General features: G+C 39.1%; 1 protein-coding gene across 36 annotated transcripts in view; it reads right to left on the bottom strand.

Moving 5' to 3' along the window:
* The window catches only part of ABI3BP (ABI family member 3 binding protein), a 140,680-nt gene that overhangs the window by 18,020 nt on the left and 106,109 nt on the right, over nt 1-16,551 (bottom strand). For 26 of the 36 annotated variants that reach the window (XM_081908326.1, XM_081908359.1, XM_081908361.1 and 23 more), the window contains 10 exons: nt 15,371-15,448; nt 13,852-13,926; nt 12,523-12,597; nt 11,161-11,262; nt 9,676-9,747; nt 9,124-9,180; nt 7,953-8,018; nt 7,080-7,154; nt 5,157-5,264; nt 1,981-2,091 (listed from right to left, as the gene is read on the bottom strand). In XM_081908326.1, the coding sequence (XP_081764452.1) occupies nt 1,981-2,091; nt 5,157-5,264; nt 7,080-7,154; nt 7,953-8,018; nt 9,124-9,180; nt 9,676-9,747; nt 11,161-11,262; nt 12,523-12,597; nt 13,852-13,926; nt 15,371-15,448 (819 nt within the window). The remainder of the gene's footprint in view (nt 1-1,980; nt 2,092-5,156; nt 5,265-7,079; nt 7,155-7,952; nt 8,019-9,123; nt 9,181-9,675; nt 9,748-11,160; nt 11,263-12,522; nt 12,598-13,851; nt 13,927-15,370; nt 15,449-16,551) is intronic. The other 10 variants (XM_081908358.1, XM_081908337.1, XM_081908357.1 and 7 more) reach the window with 10 other exon arrangements.

Raw genomic sequence — 16,551 nt, 5'->3', positions numbered from 1 at the left:
ACAATTACAAACTGTTATTCCTGTCCTGTAATTCAGTGAGCATTGAAGAAATGTTGGTAGAATTTATCCAAACTAGAGAGACTTAATTCTTTTAGCAAATTCAAAGAAGGTTGCTTGTTATTTGTTATTACAAGTACTTTTCTGTATACTCAAAAGAACCGACATTCTGCTTAAAAAGCTGTTTGGCACTTTTCATTGTTGAAGATGGATGTGGGGATATATTAACAGTTATGCCCTGCCAGTAAACATTCAGCAGCTTGCAGCAGGTTTATTAACATGTCTGATTACTCCTTCCATTTTAAGTGATTAATGATATCATGTCACATAGGGCACAAACAAAGCACTTTTACATAATGCCAGCAAGAAAAATGAGATAGTTTGAAAGATAAAATTAAAGAAGTCTATAATTATACTTATTATTATTATTTAAAAACCCTCCTTACACAAAATTATGCTGAGTCTTGAAATACCCTATCTTAAAAAAGTATGAAATTCCCATATTAATAGGCTTTCTTTTTCTCCTCTAGAATTTACTATAGCTTCCAGTTCATGTGTAAACTGTCTTCAGTTTTCGGGAAAAAAGGAAATATAAAAAGGTATCAGCAGTTTAAGGGACATGGGTGGCGCTGTGGTAAAACCTCAGCACCTAGGGCTTGCCGATCGCATGGTCGGTGGTTCGAATCCCCGTGGCGGGTGAGCTCCCGTCTTTCGGTCCAAGCTCCTGCCCATCTAGCAGTTCGAAAGCTCCCATAAGTGCAAGTAGATAAATAGGTACTGCTGTATAGCAGGAAGGTAAACGGCGTTTCTGTGTGCTGCGCTGGTGCCGGCTTGCCAGAGCAGCTTCGTCACGCTGGCCACGTGACCCAGAAGTGTCTCCGGACAGCGCTGGCCCCCGGCCTCTTAAGTGAGATGGGCGCACAACCCTAGAGTCGGACACAACTGGCCCGTACGGGCAGGGGTACCTTTACCTTTACCTTTATCAGCAGTTTAGTATCTTACACTCAGATGAAATTTAATGAGAATGTAAACAACAACAACAACAACAACTGGAGACATGTTAAAACACCATTTTTTTGTGGAATGCCGTTATCCAAGACCCCCTTCACATATGCTATAGTTGTGAAGACTCCATTCAGATTCTCTACTGCACATGTGGTTAGTTCTCTGCAATGTTCATAGAAGAAACTAAGAAAGCCCTGGTGCATTTAGAACTTCATGCATACATCAGAAACACTAAATGCATCTTCATGTGAACACTGAACTATGTTCTATGGTAATATCCAGGTGGTTGTGGGTGGGTGGGTGGGTGCAGGTGTGTGTACATCACAAACACATGGACAAAATTGATTATGTAAATCTTCTGACTTAATTGCTGCTGTTCCAGGAAAGAACCCAGATGCTTGTACTATAGTATGCAATGGAACATCAACCTAGAAAACCAGCTCCTTTCCTTTCTTGGGATAACTGGGGCTTATAATCAAGACTGGGACTTTTAATCATTCCCAGGATAGCTGTAAAAAACATTATCATAGTTCAAAATGAATGCAAAGGAATCCTTCTTTTCTGGATACCTCTGACACATTCGGTAATTGTAACTGATCCAACACTGAGAAAAACAGAGTTTGTTAGAAACAAATTGCAAAAGCCTCATGAGATGTAATCAAGTGCTTGAGCATATGAAAAAAAGCGAGATTTCTAGATTATGCCCATGGTCAAAAACATTTATTTGCCCAGGTATTTGGCTTGACTGAATTGTTGCTGTTGGAAATGAGCCCAGCCCTTGCTGGACTTGCTAATTTGTTGTTTGTTTCAACAACATTTTTAGAATTAATTTATAATGTAGTTTTATGCATGGTGTTTAATATATTGCACCCTGCCTTGAAACTGAATTTAGTGAAGAGTGGCCTAGAAGTGCCTTAAATAAAATAATGAATTAATGAATGAATGAATGTAGAACAACTGCCTCATGAGACAACATACCTGAACCTCCAGGTTTACCGGTCACCGTGTTTGGTGGCAAAGGTTTTCTTCGCATTGGTGTAGGCTTGGCAGGAGCTAAGGGAGGTCGCGGAGAGTCAGGTGGTGTAGCTACTGTATAACGTTACAAGACACCACTGTTAACGGAGGAACCGCACACCACGTAATCAGAAAGAGAAAAATGGCTAATAGCTACACTTCTCAAGCAAAATTTTAAGGCATGAGCTTCAGCGATAAGAACTGCAAAAGAACACAAAACACAAGACAGGGAATAGCTGAAAGGAGTTATTTTGAGCTTTTACATTTCTTGCATGAAAATATGCATGCTTCCAGCATTGGACCAAAACAACAGCACAGCAAGGCAGCTAAGCTAGTTCATAAAAATGTATGTCCCCTGTTCAGTTGAGAACCCTTCTTTCATGACCTTACATTGATAGAAAGCAGAATTAAGTGGCGTTGACAAGCCAGTTAGGTCAAGGTGAGCACAACACCCATTGATTTCTCGCAATAAGGCTGTTGCCACTGATGCAAAAATATGGGATTTGGCCACTAATATAACACTGGTATTGGTCAAAGGAATAAAATAAGACATCCCCGATCTCTCCTAAAACTAGAGGGGGAAACATTAGAGCAGAACCCACAGCTCTCCCCACATCAGATGATGGCCCTAGTGGGAGAGCGGTGATCTTCAGAAATCCACTGTGAATTAATGAGAACCATAGAATTGTAAAGTTGGAAGGGATCATGCCAAAAGCATTTGATCCATCCATGTGTTGGCTGGTGAAGGGAGGAAGGCTCAACACACAGCTCTTAAAAAGTAAGTTGCCCATGCTAACGCAGGATATATTCCTAGGTTTGGAATGTAAGAACTCTCTAGATACAATGCAGGTGGACTGTATAATATTAGCTGGATATACTCTGATTTCAGAACTATTATAATGGATACTACGAAAAGTCAGTTGATGGATAATTTAATTCCATTTGTGCTTCGGGTGCCTATCTGTTAAATGTTGCAATTGTTATTTTATTTAACTTGGTGTCAAGACTGCAGTAACCAGCCCTTTTATGTTCACGTAAATTAAAGCCCACTGTCCCTTACAGGGTTAAAAGCATTCTGTAGTTTATAATCTTATATTTTTAAAGCTTTTCTTTCCATGCATTCTTTCCAAGATTTACATAATTAATGCTAGATAGAATTCAAAGGGAGAAACTTTCAAAAACATCAGTATAACAAGCTCATGCATAGCTTCAGAGAGGTTGTAGTACGTGAATTGAAGGCCAGCAAACAGAGATGCCAAAGCAGCACTGAGCAGTATGGACTACTGTGATGAATGCAAATTATTATCATGTATACATTCTTTTCGACAGGAGCACACACATTCCCAAGATGATTATCAATCATTCCCTCTAAATAGAAAGTAATTTAAACTTCAGTTGTATGCACACTTACTGGAAAGCAAGTTCCATTGGGACTCGGTGGGGTTTGCTTTTAGGTTATCAAGTTTAAGACTGGGTGGTTAATTTATTAACTGAATTTTTCTACTTGTTAAAAGTGCCTTCAACGCTAAAAACAGTGAGCAACATTCCATTTGTGGAATGGGGATTCCCTGCCTCCTCATTTCCTCTGCTGCTCCTGGCATCTCTTAGAACAGGCATAGGCAAACTCCGACCCTCCAGATGTTTTGAGACTACAATTCCCACCATCCCTGACCACTGGTCCTATTAGCCAGGGATGATGGGAGTTGTAGTTCCAAAACATCTGGAGGGCTGGAGTTTGCCTATGCCTGTCTTAGAAAGCAGCTCCTATGGACTGGACACAAACACATCTGTCAGTTCCAGTTGCTCTCATTCTCTCACTCTTCAGTTTTTCATCAGTTTGTGAAATTTAAAAAAAATAATAATTAAAAAGGTATCATTTTTGCAAGCAATTTCCCCTCATTTAATGTATTTCATGTCATTTTTGTTTGTGGAATGCTCTCTCCAGGGAGGTTTGTCTGGCACCTTCATTATATATCTTTAGGTGACAGGCAAAAACGTTGCCATTCAACCAGGCCTTTTAAATAAAATATAGCCTTTTAAATATGTTTGTGGGAGGAGTGGTTTTTGTTTTGTTGTTTTCACCTTGTATTTCAATCTTGTGAACAGCCCTGAGATCCTATAATGAAGAGCAGTACGTGAATCTAATGAATAAATAAATTAAATTAATGAAATACTGTATTTTTCCGTGTATAAGACTATATTTCCCCCCAATTTTTTTAAGTTTAAAATTGGAGGTTGTCTTATACAAGGAATGTTGCAATTAATTATTTTTTAATTTTGGGCTCAAAAAATAGGGGTCATCTTATACATGGGGGCATCTTATACACGGAAAAATACGGTACTGTGTATCCATTTTTATGCAATTTTCCCCAATATACCAATTTTTATACAACTATGCTGGCTGTTTAGCCATAATAATAAACATTCATTCATTTTTGTACATATTATTTGGTTGCAGAACCACATCAGAAATTTCAGAAAAGTGCAAAATTCAAAGGATTGCAGTATTTTGATTTGCATATTATTTTGGAACCTGTGGAGGCAGGTTCACATTAAGATCCTAAACAAACCAAATTGTCTTCACCAGCCCTACTGGGGATTGGAGGAACCTCTGATGAAACCTGGGCGGCAGGAGCAAGAAAAATGGCCAGGAACCCAAGATTGCCTTTTACACAAGCAAAAGGGCCCTCCATTTGCTTAAGTTCTCAAATAAATCCAAGCCAAAATGCATTTTTACATTGTTGGAAATGCATCATTTAAATATGCTTAATGCACAGTATAATGTGTAGGATAACAGTGACACTTCAGGCTTTGAAGACAGAGACTTTTTATTAATTCATCCATGGAATAGTTACAACTTATTTCATTTCCTTGTCCTGTGCCCTCTTCATAGAGTGACTGGACAAAGTGTGTTTATGTAATTTTCTAGTATTGGGTCTCTAGTTTAAAATTTAGCAGGAATCTGTATGTACTTTGATTTGTACCCATTCCCTCCTGAAGGCTTCAGTGGGATAAAAAGGGTGATAATCCAATGCCCCCAACTTTAGGACCCAGATACTCTTCTCAGCTAATGAATGTCAAATGGGAAATTATTTCCAGTAAATGTTGCTGGACATAGTAATAGAAGATTATTTACTTACCAGGGTCTGGTTTTTTTCTTGCAACTGAGGAATGCACTGATGTGTTTGAACCCGTACCAGAGCTTGTACTAAGAAGCCTAGCAGCATCCTGGTCTATTAGTTTGTCACCTGTGAAATAACATTAAAAATGCATATGTCATATTGCACATGTTCAAAGAAACATAAGGGATTTCCTCCAGACATCTGGTAAAATGCCCAAGGTCAGTGGGTCTGGTCAATAATCCAGTGACCATACTACACATTCATTCCTGTAAATCCATAATTTTAATAATTCAAGAGGTGGGTGAAGGACTTTTAACAATTTCTACATTTGGCCTTCACTGTTAAACCCTCACATGAAAATCCAGATTATGGGAAATATTTAATTCATTTATAGACATTGTCCAGATGAAATATGGGGGGAGGGAATTCAAACACATGGCTTATCACTATTTTAATACCCTTTATAAATATTAGAGATTTCTTACAAAAACTGTATGGTCCTTACAAGAGTTGACTAAGGCCTTGCTGTGTTTGAATAGCTGACTTCCTCCAAAGTCCATGAAAATAAAATTGTCATGTCTATTACACTTACGAATTTGTCTTCTCTTGGCCTACCACTTAATAACCACATTGCTTCTGAATGAGCCAATTCTTTGATGCCTCAACCAATATAAGCAGCCTCATGTGATTGCGTTTTTGATTTGTTGTTTGGAAAATGTTTTGTGGTGAAATACTCTTTGAATTGGCAAGGGTTATTACTGAATGGCAGCAGTACATAAAAAGTCTACATAAAGGTCACTACCCAAATTGTTAAGCAGAAACAGTTACTACATTTCAGAGATTGGAATAATTTACTGAACACAGTTTGAAAGAAACCGTAAAACTCAAACTTGACCTACATAACACAGATTATCTTTATTAGTTCACCATATAATGTGCAGAATCCAATGTTGTGCATGGAGTTTTCCACTTGCACAGCAGAACTTCTTCTTTCCTCCCCTCCCTACTTATCATCAGCCCTGCACACCCTCAGAATCTGCTCCTGACAGTCCTCCACTCAACTAGATTTTGGGAGCGCACAGGGGACTGTAGTGGGGATCAAGATCAATACATTCCATCATCCAGTTCAATCCAAAACGATTCACTTGGAGATTATTGCTACGCCTCCATAACCTAAACACATTATTTCAAAATAATTTAAATCAAACTTTCTCTCAGGTATGTGTGTTTAGGATTCCAGCCAATACACTATCTTTTTAGCTGTATAAATATCATGCAAATATTAATTATATCATCTTTCTACCTTCCTTTTCAGCTGGTTTGTAGGCAGTTCAATATGAAAGCCTAGACAGGGCTACAAACAGAAATATGCAAAACACAATGGAATCCTAAGGATGTTTACTCTGAAGTAAATACCATTGAATTAAGTGGAGTTTGGTCCCAGGTACGCGGGCAGCGCTGTGGGTTAAAACACAGAGCCTAGGGCTTGCCGATCAGAAGGTCGCCGGTTCGAATCCCTGTGATGGGGTGAGCTCCCGTTGTTCGGTCCCTGCACCTGCCAACCTAGCAGTTCAAAAGCACGTCAAAGTGCAAGTAGATAAGTAGGTACCGCTCTGGTGGGAAGCTAAACGGCGTTTCTGTGCATTGCTCTGGTTCGCCAGAAGCGGCTTAGTCATGCTGGCCACATGACCCGGAAGCTGTACGCCGGCTCCCTCGGCCAATAAAGCGAGATGAGAGCCGCAACCCCAGAATCGGTCACGACTGGGCCGAATGGTCAGGGGTCCCTTTACCTTTAAGTGTACATATAATTGAAGTGCTAAATGTCTTTCAAAAGAAATTAAATATGCAACTGATAAATAATTTGTTGCTCATCCTGGGCGCAAACAATATTTATATTTAAACCTTAACAATAATAACCATTATAATGAAAACCTCTGTTACCTTTTGGTACTTTATCCCACGTCAAGCCTCCAGATGTTCTTGTTCTGCCAGGGACTGGTGTTGTTTTACCAACAACTGAAAAGAAATTGCAAAGAAAAGTGAAATCAATAGAAGCTAATGATACATTTATTTCCACTGCCGACTATTTCTAGGCAGAGAAGGGAGCTGAGGTTATGGTTTTATGGCTGTTAGTTTCCCTGCTTTTGTAAAAATCTGAAAAAGTAATAATAAAATTTATCAGGAAATATCAGAAAGGTAAATACTGATCATACATGTGTGTTCCTCCACCAACTTTGCTTCTCAAAAAAGTACTAACAATGCAGATACAGATAACTGCAAATACAAGTTCTTTCCAGGGAACATTTTACTTGAAGAATCTGGCCAACAGATTATTATTTTTTATACATTAAATGTATATTAAATCAATAATGATGTGTGGATTAAATTATGTATTTTCATATTGAATTAATTATCATTGGATACCCTCCAAAAATTGGACTAGAACTTTTTGTAAATGAGATCAGCCCCAATATCTGGACTATCTCAGAATATGCATGTTAGAATTGCAAAACAATGCTTCAGTCTTTTGTAGTGATTAGCATCTAAGCCAAGTCAAAGTAATAAAAGAAGCAATACTATCAATACAACAATTAAGAAAGTAAACAGCCTGAACTGGAATATTACTCTTTGGGAAAGGCTGCAAAAAGCTTTTTAGGAAATAAACTTTAACATGTGATTCCCTCAAAACTTAGGAAACAAAATTGCTGGTATGTGCTGGGATCCCTGACTGCTTAGAGATTGGGCTATGAGTAACAATACTGATCTGTAAGCATTTGACTAACTTTTTTTTAAATTCAAAAAGCAATATATTACCAGGTCTGGTCTGTGACTTATCAGTCATCTTGGGTTTTGCAGTAGTGAAGTATACTTTATGAGGTGCTGTTAGAAGGAAAACAAAACTAGTTTAATTTCTAAGGATATGAAGTACAGTAAAGATAACATGCAGCGCAAGAGATGATCCAGGTACTGCAACTAAAGGCAAAATAGGAATCTGTTATGTTAAAAAAGTCTGGCATCATCTAAAACCTGATTTAGAGGATTATGCAAGCTTACAAAGCATTTATATAACCAAATCCACAATTTCAGCAATTTCAGCAATTATTCCAACATTTGACATTTGATTTTTTTAAAAAACAAAACCAAAAAAACCTCAGGTGTTATCTCAAGACATCACTCACCCTACCAAGATAAATTCAGTGGTCCTTATTATAATTTTATATGATACATAAATGTTGATACTATAATGTTGCAGCTAAGGTATAGGTAAAATAATTCAAACCCCACTTTGGGAGCTGAGCGGGGGGCACAACAGTTCCACAGCCAAAACTGAAACCCATAGAATGGTTGAAGGGTTTGTTTGTTTTCATTTTTATTGTCGGCAATGGCTTTATCCACTTTTATTTTATTGTCAGCATGCAGCCCCTAACAGATTATCTTTGAGGCCCCAAATTTGGGGATTGCAGCCTTCAGTAGAAAAATAGTTGCCACCCCTCTCCTAACCTGTGAGCTTGCTCTTAGAAGGTTGAGCATGTTGATGGAGGAAGAAGAGGGAAGAGTTATCTCTGTTACAATCAAATGTTTAAAAAGTAGTTTTTGGAGGGTTAAAATGTGTGTATAGTCATACCTCGAGTTGGATGTGTTTTGGGTTGAGTGCATTTGAGTTGCGCTCCACGGCAACCCAGAAGTAATGGAGCGTGTTACTTCCGGGTTTCACTGCTCGCGCATGTGCAGACGCTCAAAATGACGTCACACGCATGCGCGGTAGCGGCGAAACGCGGCACGTGCAGATGCGCCGTCGTGTCTTGCGTTCCATTTAGGGATGTGAACAGGGCTCTGGAATGGATCCCGTTCGCATCCCAAAGTACCACTGTATTATTATAATACAACGAATGGGAAATATATGGTTAACATTCAGGAGCTGCTTAGCAAACACTCAAAATACTGAATTATTTCAAATGAAACAGCATCAAATAAACAAGATTACCAGTTTTCAAATGTGGACTTTCAGTTGCTGTCACACCTCTGTAGGGCTTGGATGAGGCTAAAAAGAAAACATCTGAATTAGTGTACACAGTGTCTTCTTTAAATGGAATGCTATGGATTTCAAACAAAAGTAGACTCTTTTCCAAAGCAGCGCAGAAATTAAAATGCTCGTTGCTGGAAATCTGGAAAGAGGCATTATTTATTTTTATTCATTTAACAACATATTTATACTGCTTGATTGCAAGAAAACCTTTAAGCCATTTACAAAGTCATGCATTCATAGATGATGGGAATTTTGAGACCAGGAGAAAATTCAGCATTAAAAGACTGAGATTGAGAAACAGAATGATGAGGTAGTGTTTTGATGACAATCAAGGCTAATGCATGAGGTGGTTGTTTCTAAATGGAACAGCAAAGAAGCTGGCCTGGAAGCAATTTAAGACATAAATCAAGCAAGTTAACATTGTTCCTCCTGCCCCAACCCCAGCATAAACCTGTAGGAAAGGTAAAGAAATAATTTCAGCCAAGGAAGAAAATATAAAATAAATATTACCCAAAGTATCTTTGGAGCCATCGAAAACATGAATGTGGAGGTTAACTGACCCCAGGTCCGTTGCAATTGGTGCTACAGAGAACAACATAGGATTGCCAACTGAGATTAGGGCATAGCTTGTCTGAGTCACACATGAGATGAGAACAAGCACGAGTCTTTCTTTATTTTGTTTTAGAATAGTAAGACACAATATGTTATTTTCTTGCAGGAGAGACATATTACAAAGTAACATTTGATATTTTTATTAAATAGGTACATTGTATGCCTCCTGGGAAATGTTGGGAAAGCTTGAGGGCACAAGGAGAAGGGGACGACAGAGGATGAGATGGTTGGACAGTGTTCTCGAAGCTACCAATATTATGAGTTTGACCAAACTGCGGGAGGCAGTGGAAGACAGAAGTGCCTGGCGTGCTCTGGTCCATGGGGTCACGAAGAGTTGGACACGACTAAATGACTAAAAAACAACATGCCTCCAGGGCAGATACTAAGACTAAAGGAGTAGCTATTTATATTAAGCCTACCTATGTCTCTCTGCCCATGGGTGGCACTGTTGTCTAAACCACTGAGCTTAGGGCTTGCTGATCGGAAGGTCGGCAGTTTGAATCCCTGTGATGGGATGAGCGCCTGTTGCTCGGTCCCAGCTCCTGCTAACCTAGCAGTTTGAAAGCACATCAAACTGCAAATAGGTTACGTCAGAAGCTGCTTAGTCATGCTAGCCACATGACCTGGAAACACTGTCTGCGGACAAACGCCAGCTCCCTCAACCAGCAAACCTCCTACCTCTGCCCCAACCCCCTACCACATCTACTCCATAAAGCCCCACCATGCTAGAGGGCAGTGGGATCACACCCTGAATATGTTTTTCTTAAAGAACCCAAAGCTAAATCAATATAAAAAGACGTAATTAATAACCCACTCCAACTAATAAAGAAGTTAAAACGTGTACTAATACTTGGGATCCTGCTAAAACTTTAAAAATATGATGTTATGTAAGTTCATATGTGGATTTAGCCACCTGCAAAGTTTTAAAAAGTCATGTTATGTTAAGTTATCTCATGTGGGATCCTTCTGCCTGTCTCCTCTCATGGAAGGAGACAACACAGGGATCCAATTGCTCCTTTGCTACTCTGTCAGTATTTCCCAACGAGTGAGGCAGAGAGAGGGAAGGCCAGCTCTCTCCTTACCACTGTTTTCTGACATTACTATTTATTGAACAGAGAACAAACACAGCAACGGATACTGAAGCAACATATACAATAATAAAACTGAAATCTCCATCTGTTTTGGATTCTAGGAGCAGACCAGTGGCAGATTTACATCTAATTTTTGGGGGGGTTGTTGTTGTTTTAATTCAGCTTTCAGTCTATTTCTATAACAATTCACAATATATTGGAAAAAAGCGACTAATATACTCCAAGATATCACATGTGCTAAGTCTAAAAGCACGATGACACCATTTTCGAAGTCTGCTAAAATCCTACCTACCCTGAATGTTACAAAGAATGCAATTACCAGGTTTTGTCTGGGGTACTTCTGGTTTGCCAGATGTTTTGGGTTTAGGAGGAATAAACCGTGTTTCTTTTGGAGCTGGAAAAAAGGAGTAGGATTGTTATTATAGTCTTTAGAATTCAGATTCATGCCATGTTTAGCTCAAGTGAGAGTACATGCCTTAAAAGCATTAAGCAAAAAAAACAATGATTCCATGTGTTTCTGACAGCTGATGAAAAAAAGACTTTGAAAATTAGAAGAGTGTGATGATATAAAGTGTGATACAAATAAATGATAATGAAGAATGGTCAAGCTCTGTAGAAAACACTATTGCAGGTCTGAAAGACAGAAAACAGGATGTCCACAGCAGTGGCATAATGGAGCAGGAACATGAGGGAACACAGCTCTGGAACATTTTTTCACAACAGGAGTGATGATGCCATCTGTTGGGGTGGTATTTGCCATTGGTGTAAGCTCTGGGGTTGGACAACATAAGAAGAGCACTGTATAATCAACCCAAAGGCCCATCTAGTTCAGCATCCTGTTCTCACAGTGGCCAGCCTATGGGATGTCTATGGGAAGCCCACAAGGAGGACGTGAGTGTAATGGGACTCTTCATACTTGTGTCCCCCAGCAACTGATACTGGAGATAGTACATAGCCATCACAACTAGCAGCCATAATTTGACAGCCGCATCCTCCATGAATTGTCCAATCCCTTTTGAAAATCACCCAAGTTGGTGGCTATCATTACATCTTGTACTAGCAAAGTGCACAGTGTAACTATGTGATGTTTTTGTCTGTTCTGATAATTCCAATATGGATGACCCCAGGTTCTACTATTATGAGAGGAGGGGAAAAATATATTTATGTACCTTCACTGTGGCTATTTTTGTACAACTCTAATAGGAATTGCCTGGCATATGATCACTTTGTTGGGATAGCTAGGCACAGACAGTGACTGGCCCAAAGTCACCTAGTAAATTTCTTGGGTTGACCACGTATGCAAACATATGTCTTTCCCTAGCCATGTTCAAGATGCCATCTACTATATTATCCTAGATAATATCCTATTATCCTAGCTCATGCATTTCTTACTCTTCCCTGAGGTGTGACTATGGACTCATAGCTGTCACAATGAGTTTGTGCATTTCAAATTTACCATTATACCACTGGTCAACATGGTGTTTTCAGCTCCTGGGAAACCAGTTCTAAGGTAGCTATGAGAGATTAAAGCAACATATATGGAGAAGCAGAAAATAAAACAATGGAATGTCACAACACAAAATAATGACGCAAATTGTTCTTTTTGCTGAAGAGGGAAGAAACAGAGCATTAGTTTCAATGTGGAAGTTTTTACCCATAGTTGACTTTTGTCGTTCAGATGATATGGTGGGTTTGATTATAAGTGGTTGTGGGGTTGTTCGGTGTACTGCTGTTGGAAGGAAAAAGTGAACATCTTTACAAAGCTGAAATAAAGGAAATATAAAAGATAGGATGTACAAATCAAAACAATATTGAGAATAGGAACAGCTTCCCATATAGCGCAAACAGTTACCACTACCTTGCAGTCCCAAGTGAGACCAGCTATTTGCACACACAACTGCAAAGATGCATTTAACATCATATTCAGTCAGGGTACGTTTTGTACAAGAATAAGGTTGAAAATGAAAAGCACACTGAAATGGAAACAATTGCTTGGAAAATGTTATTTGATATAATTTCTTTTCTAACTTCAGTGATCTCCAGCGTTATAGAGAGAAGACAAAGGGTGATTATTGAAGTATCTACAAACGTTTTAATGCATACAGCTTTACACATAGCAAATTGATTTTGAATGCTGTATTATTTTACTATTGTTAGCTGCTCTGAGCCCGGCTTTGGCTGGGGAGGGCGGGATAGAAAATAAATTATTATTATTATTATTGCTGTGGGATCTGGGGACTGATAAGAAATGGTAAAGCTCCATTGCATCCACACAGTCCCTTACTGAGGGAGCTCTGTGGATTGTGTCCTTCAAAATGTCACAAATGGCGTATATTCAACTAATTCTAACTCAGAATAGGCTCATTGAAATTAATGATGGCTAATGACTACTCGTTAATTTCAATGGCTCTGAGTAAAGCTGAGCTGAATGCAACCCATAGATTCCACACACAAGCTGTGTGATTGTTCAGAATGTGTGAGCACAAATAAGTGTAGAAAGTCAACAATATTAGCAGCGATGGCTCACTAGCTGCATATTGTGTTCCAAACAGTATCTTAGCTAACTGGGTATGGTGAAAAGGATGCTGATAACAGCAAAGGCTTTAATTCACCACTGCAGCTGCTTCCAGTCGCTACAAATGTTCTGCCGCTTATATTTATGTCTTTATTGTTAGTTTCAGTAACAAAATAAATACGTAACAATTAAGATACCCTTTCAAGAAGAAGAAAGCTCTGACTATCCATGATAATACCCCTGACATTTCTGTCTTCTCAGGTTGGGATATTTTGCTAAATCTGGCAACCATATAATAGTTTCCACAGAAAACAAGGGCCATGGTATCGTATTTTCCCCTTATGAGTATAGCTGCTCAGGAATAACCAGGAGGAATTTGGCTATTTTTCCTCTGAAAATACAGAAAGCGAGGTTTGGCTAACAATATAATTATATGAATGTATAGAATTACAAAAGTGACTCAATTACCAGGTTTGGTCTCTAGCATTCTTGGCCTGGTAGTTGGTTTTGATTTATTAGGAATGAACTGTTCTACTGTTGAAGCTGAAATAGAAGAGAGAGAGAAAATGCAAACCTGGATTATAACCCGCAAGAACATATTTGTCTCTCAGCCTGAAGGAAGCTAAGAATGTGAAAGCAAAAATGCAGAAGCCAACTAGGAAAGAGGACCAAAAGGGAAGACAATAGTGATGATTATGATGATGATGATGAGGAGGAGGATGAACTTCTGAATAACAAATATTCTTTCAAGCAGTATTCCCTGTGCAGGGAGAAGAGAAGCAGACAACAACAACAACAAAAATACAAAAAACCAAAACCAAAATTAAGAAAACTTAACCATCCACAGGATGATTAACCTGATATTTTCATTTGTGCTGAGATCTCTGTGAGAACAGAGATATCAAACCTTCCCAATGCTTACCCTGCCTGCCTGAAATGTAAGATCCAACAAGTCCCTTTTAAAAAATCCAGGCAAGAATAGCGATGCTTTGTCTCTGCAGCAAAATTTATACACGTGCCCCATTAATTTAGTGCCACAGCATGTTTGTACGCACAAGCGAATACAGATCAGTTTGATGGTGCTGTGTATTTATGTTTCATGCCCTAATTACCAGCATCAATTTAGTCATGGTTTCCTTCTTTGTACTCCAGACCAGGTACACATACCCAACACCATGTCTCTTCACTTCATGTACCTGATGAAGTAGGGTTTTACATTATGATAAACTACTCAGGCTTCATAGGAGAAAGAACAGTGTATGCACTCAGCCAGACCTTTACTTGACATTTTCACAGCAACAGTAGTGGCAAGACTCACTACTTGTGAAATTGAACAGAAGCAATGGTTCCTTGGCAGAGGAACTGCTGTAGTAAAATGTCAGTGGTTTGTTTGCATGTGAGATTTCTCTACTCCCTGTCACCTATGTATATATATTGTTTTAGGCTGCAGCTTTAAAGTGTAATCCTGTGTATCAGAAGTATCATTTAGTTCAATGATACTTATTTCCAGGCCAAGGCTGCAATCCTATATATGATAAGCTCAATGGATCCTACTTCCAGGTAAGGGTGCACTATAATTGTAACCTCAGTCTTGCATGGTGCCATAATTTGCTGTTTTGCAGTCTGTTCTAAATATTCCTATAAAGTACATCACATCCAAGTAAGGCGAATTGTACTCTTGTTCAAGGGAAATCATGATAACGTGTTTTTTTGAAAGCAATGGAGTAACTTTCACACAGAAATGGTGTTGAAGCAAAATTAATCTTGATGTCTTAAAGATTGAGAATAAGCAGAAATGCCATCGACTTAATAATTTCTTCATGTGAGGTTCAAAATTATTGTGTGTTTTGTGCCAAACGGCAGTTGAGTAAATGGAAAGAGAGGCTAGTTACTAGCTGCAATACTATGATGCAAGATTCTTCAGGGAATGCCTTTGCCTGAGAGAATTATGAGAAAAAACATGACTGTGAGTAAATAATAGGATTACCCGGCATTGCCTTTGCCTTTTCAGGAACATGAGGTATGATGGTGGTGGCAGGACCTTGAGAGAATGGAATAATTTCTGCTAGGGAAAAAATTGAGACAAATCATGAGAGAACTGGAGAAGATTAATACAACTATTTGTTTTACATTAGTGCGTGTGCCCAGATCGTTCTAAAGATCTGTAAGCTGCACGATAACAGAATTTTCTCGGCGGAGACTTTTATTATGTTTCTTAAACTGTAGTTTGAAAGGAAAAAGCTACATATTTATATAAAAAAGATTTTGGTGTGCTGAAGAAGAAATGCCTTTGATTTATATTAGGGTCGAAGTATAGTCAGGATTCGGCAATAGGCTGGATTGCATGATATGGCCCCATCACTTCCCTAGGCAACACTGCGGAGAGTACTGATGCAAATAACTTAATTAGGCTGCAATGCTATGCTCACTAACCCAGGTGTAAGCCCCACTGAACAGAATGGTACTTCTGAGCAGACAAACCATTTGTTTCCTTTGCTATTTGGCTGTCTTCCTTGAGAACCCATTTAAAGCCGTTGCCATCAGCAGTGTCTAATGAAATGATTCTCTGATGGGAATCTTCTGCTGCCACTGCAGATGGGTAGAGGGGATAACAGTCAGTGTGCTGTAGCTTCTGGCTAGGGAGACCAGCATTCAAATCCACACTGACCCTTGAAGCTCACTGGGTGACTTTTGGGCCAGTCACTGTCTCTCAGCCTAATGTACCTCACAGGGTTGTCGTTAGGATAGAATGGGGAAGAGAAACATTTATGCAACCTTGGGTTTCTTGGAGGAAAGGCAGGATAGAAATTTAACAACAGCAATTGTAGGGCAGTGATAGTGAAGGCGGCAGATGATTCGGTTACCACTTTGCAAGCATGAAGTTACAGACTGGCTGGCAACAGCAGCCCATTCCAACACCAGAAGGCTGCTAGTTAGTCAACAACAACAGCAGGTTTGCATAGTGCTGGCTGAACTGCTGCCGCTTCCATTTTTATTGCTCAATGATTATTGGCAAAGATAGGCTCTCTTTCCTCCACACTGCCAACCAATGGCCTCTGTCAGGTCCCACAAGCAAACTACTTCACCAGTTACTGCTGTAATGATCCTTACCTTCTTGCTCTCTGAAAGGTTTCTTACTTGTGATGTGTTTTTGTAATATATAGTTTG

Source organism: Podarcis melisellensis (genome assembly GCF_964234715.1).
Source record: "Podarcis melisellensis genome assembly, chromosome: 4".
In the NCBI taxonomy this organism is placed as follows: domain Eukaryota; kingdom Metazoa; phylum Chordata; class Lepidosauria; order Squamata; family Lacertidae; genus Podarcis; species Podarcis melisellensis.
Note: the sequence above shows the minus strand (reverse complement) of the source record. Positions and strands in the feature narration are given on the sequence as shown.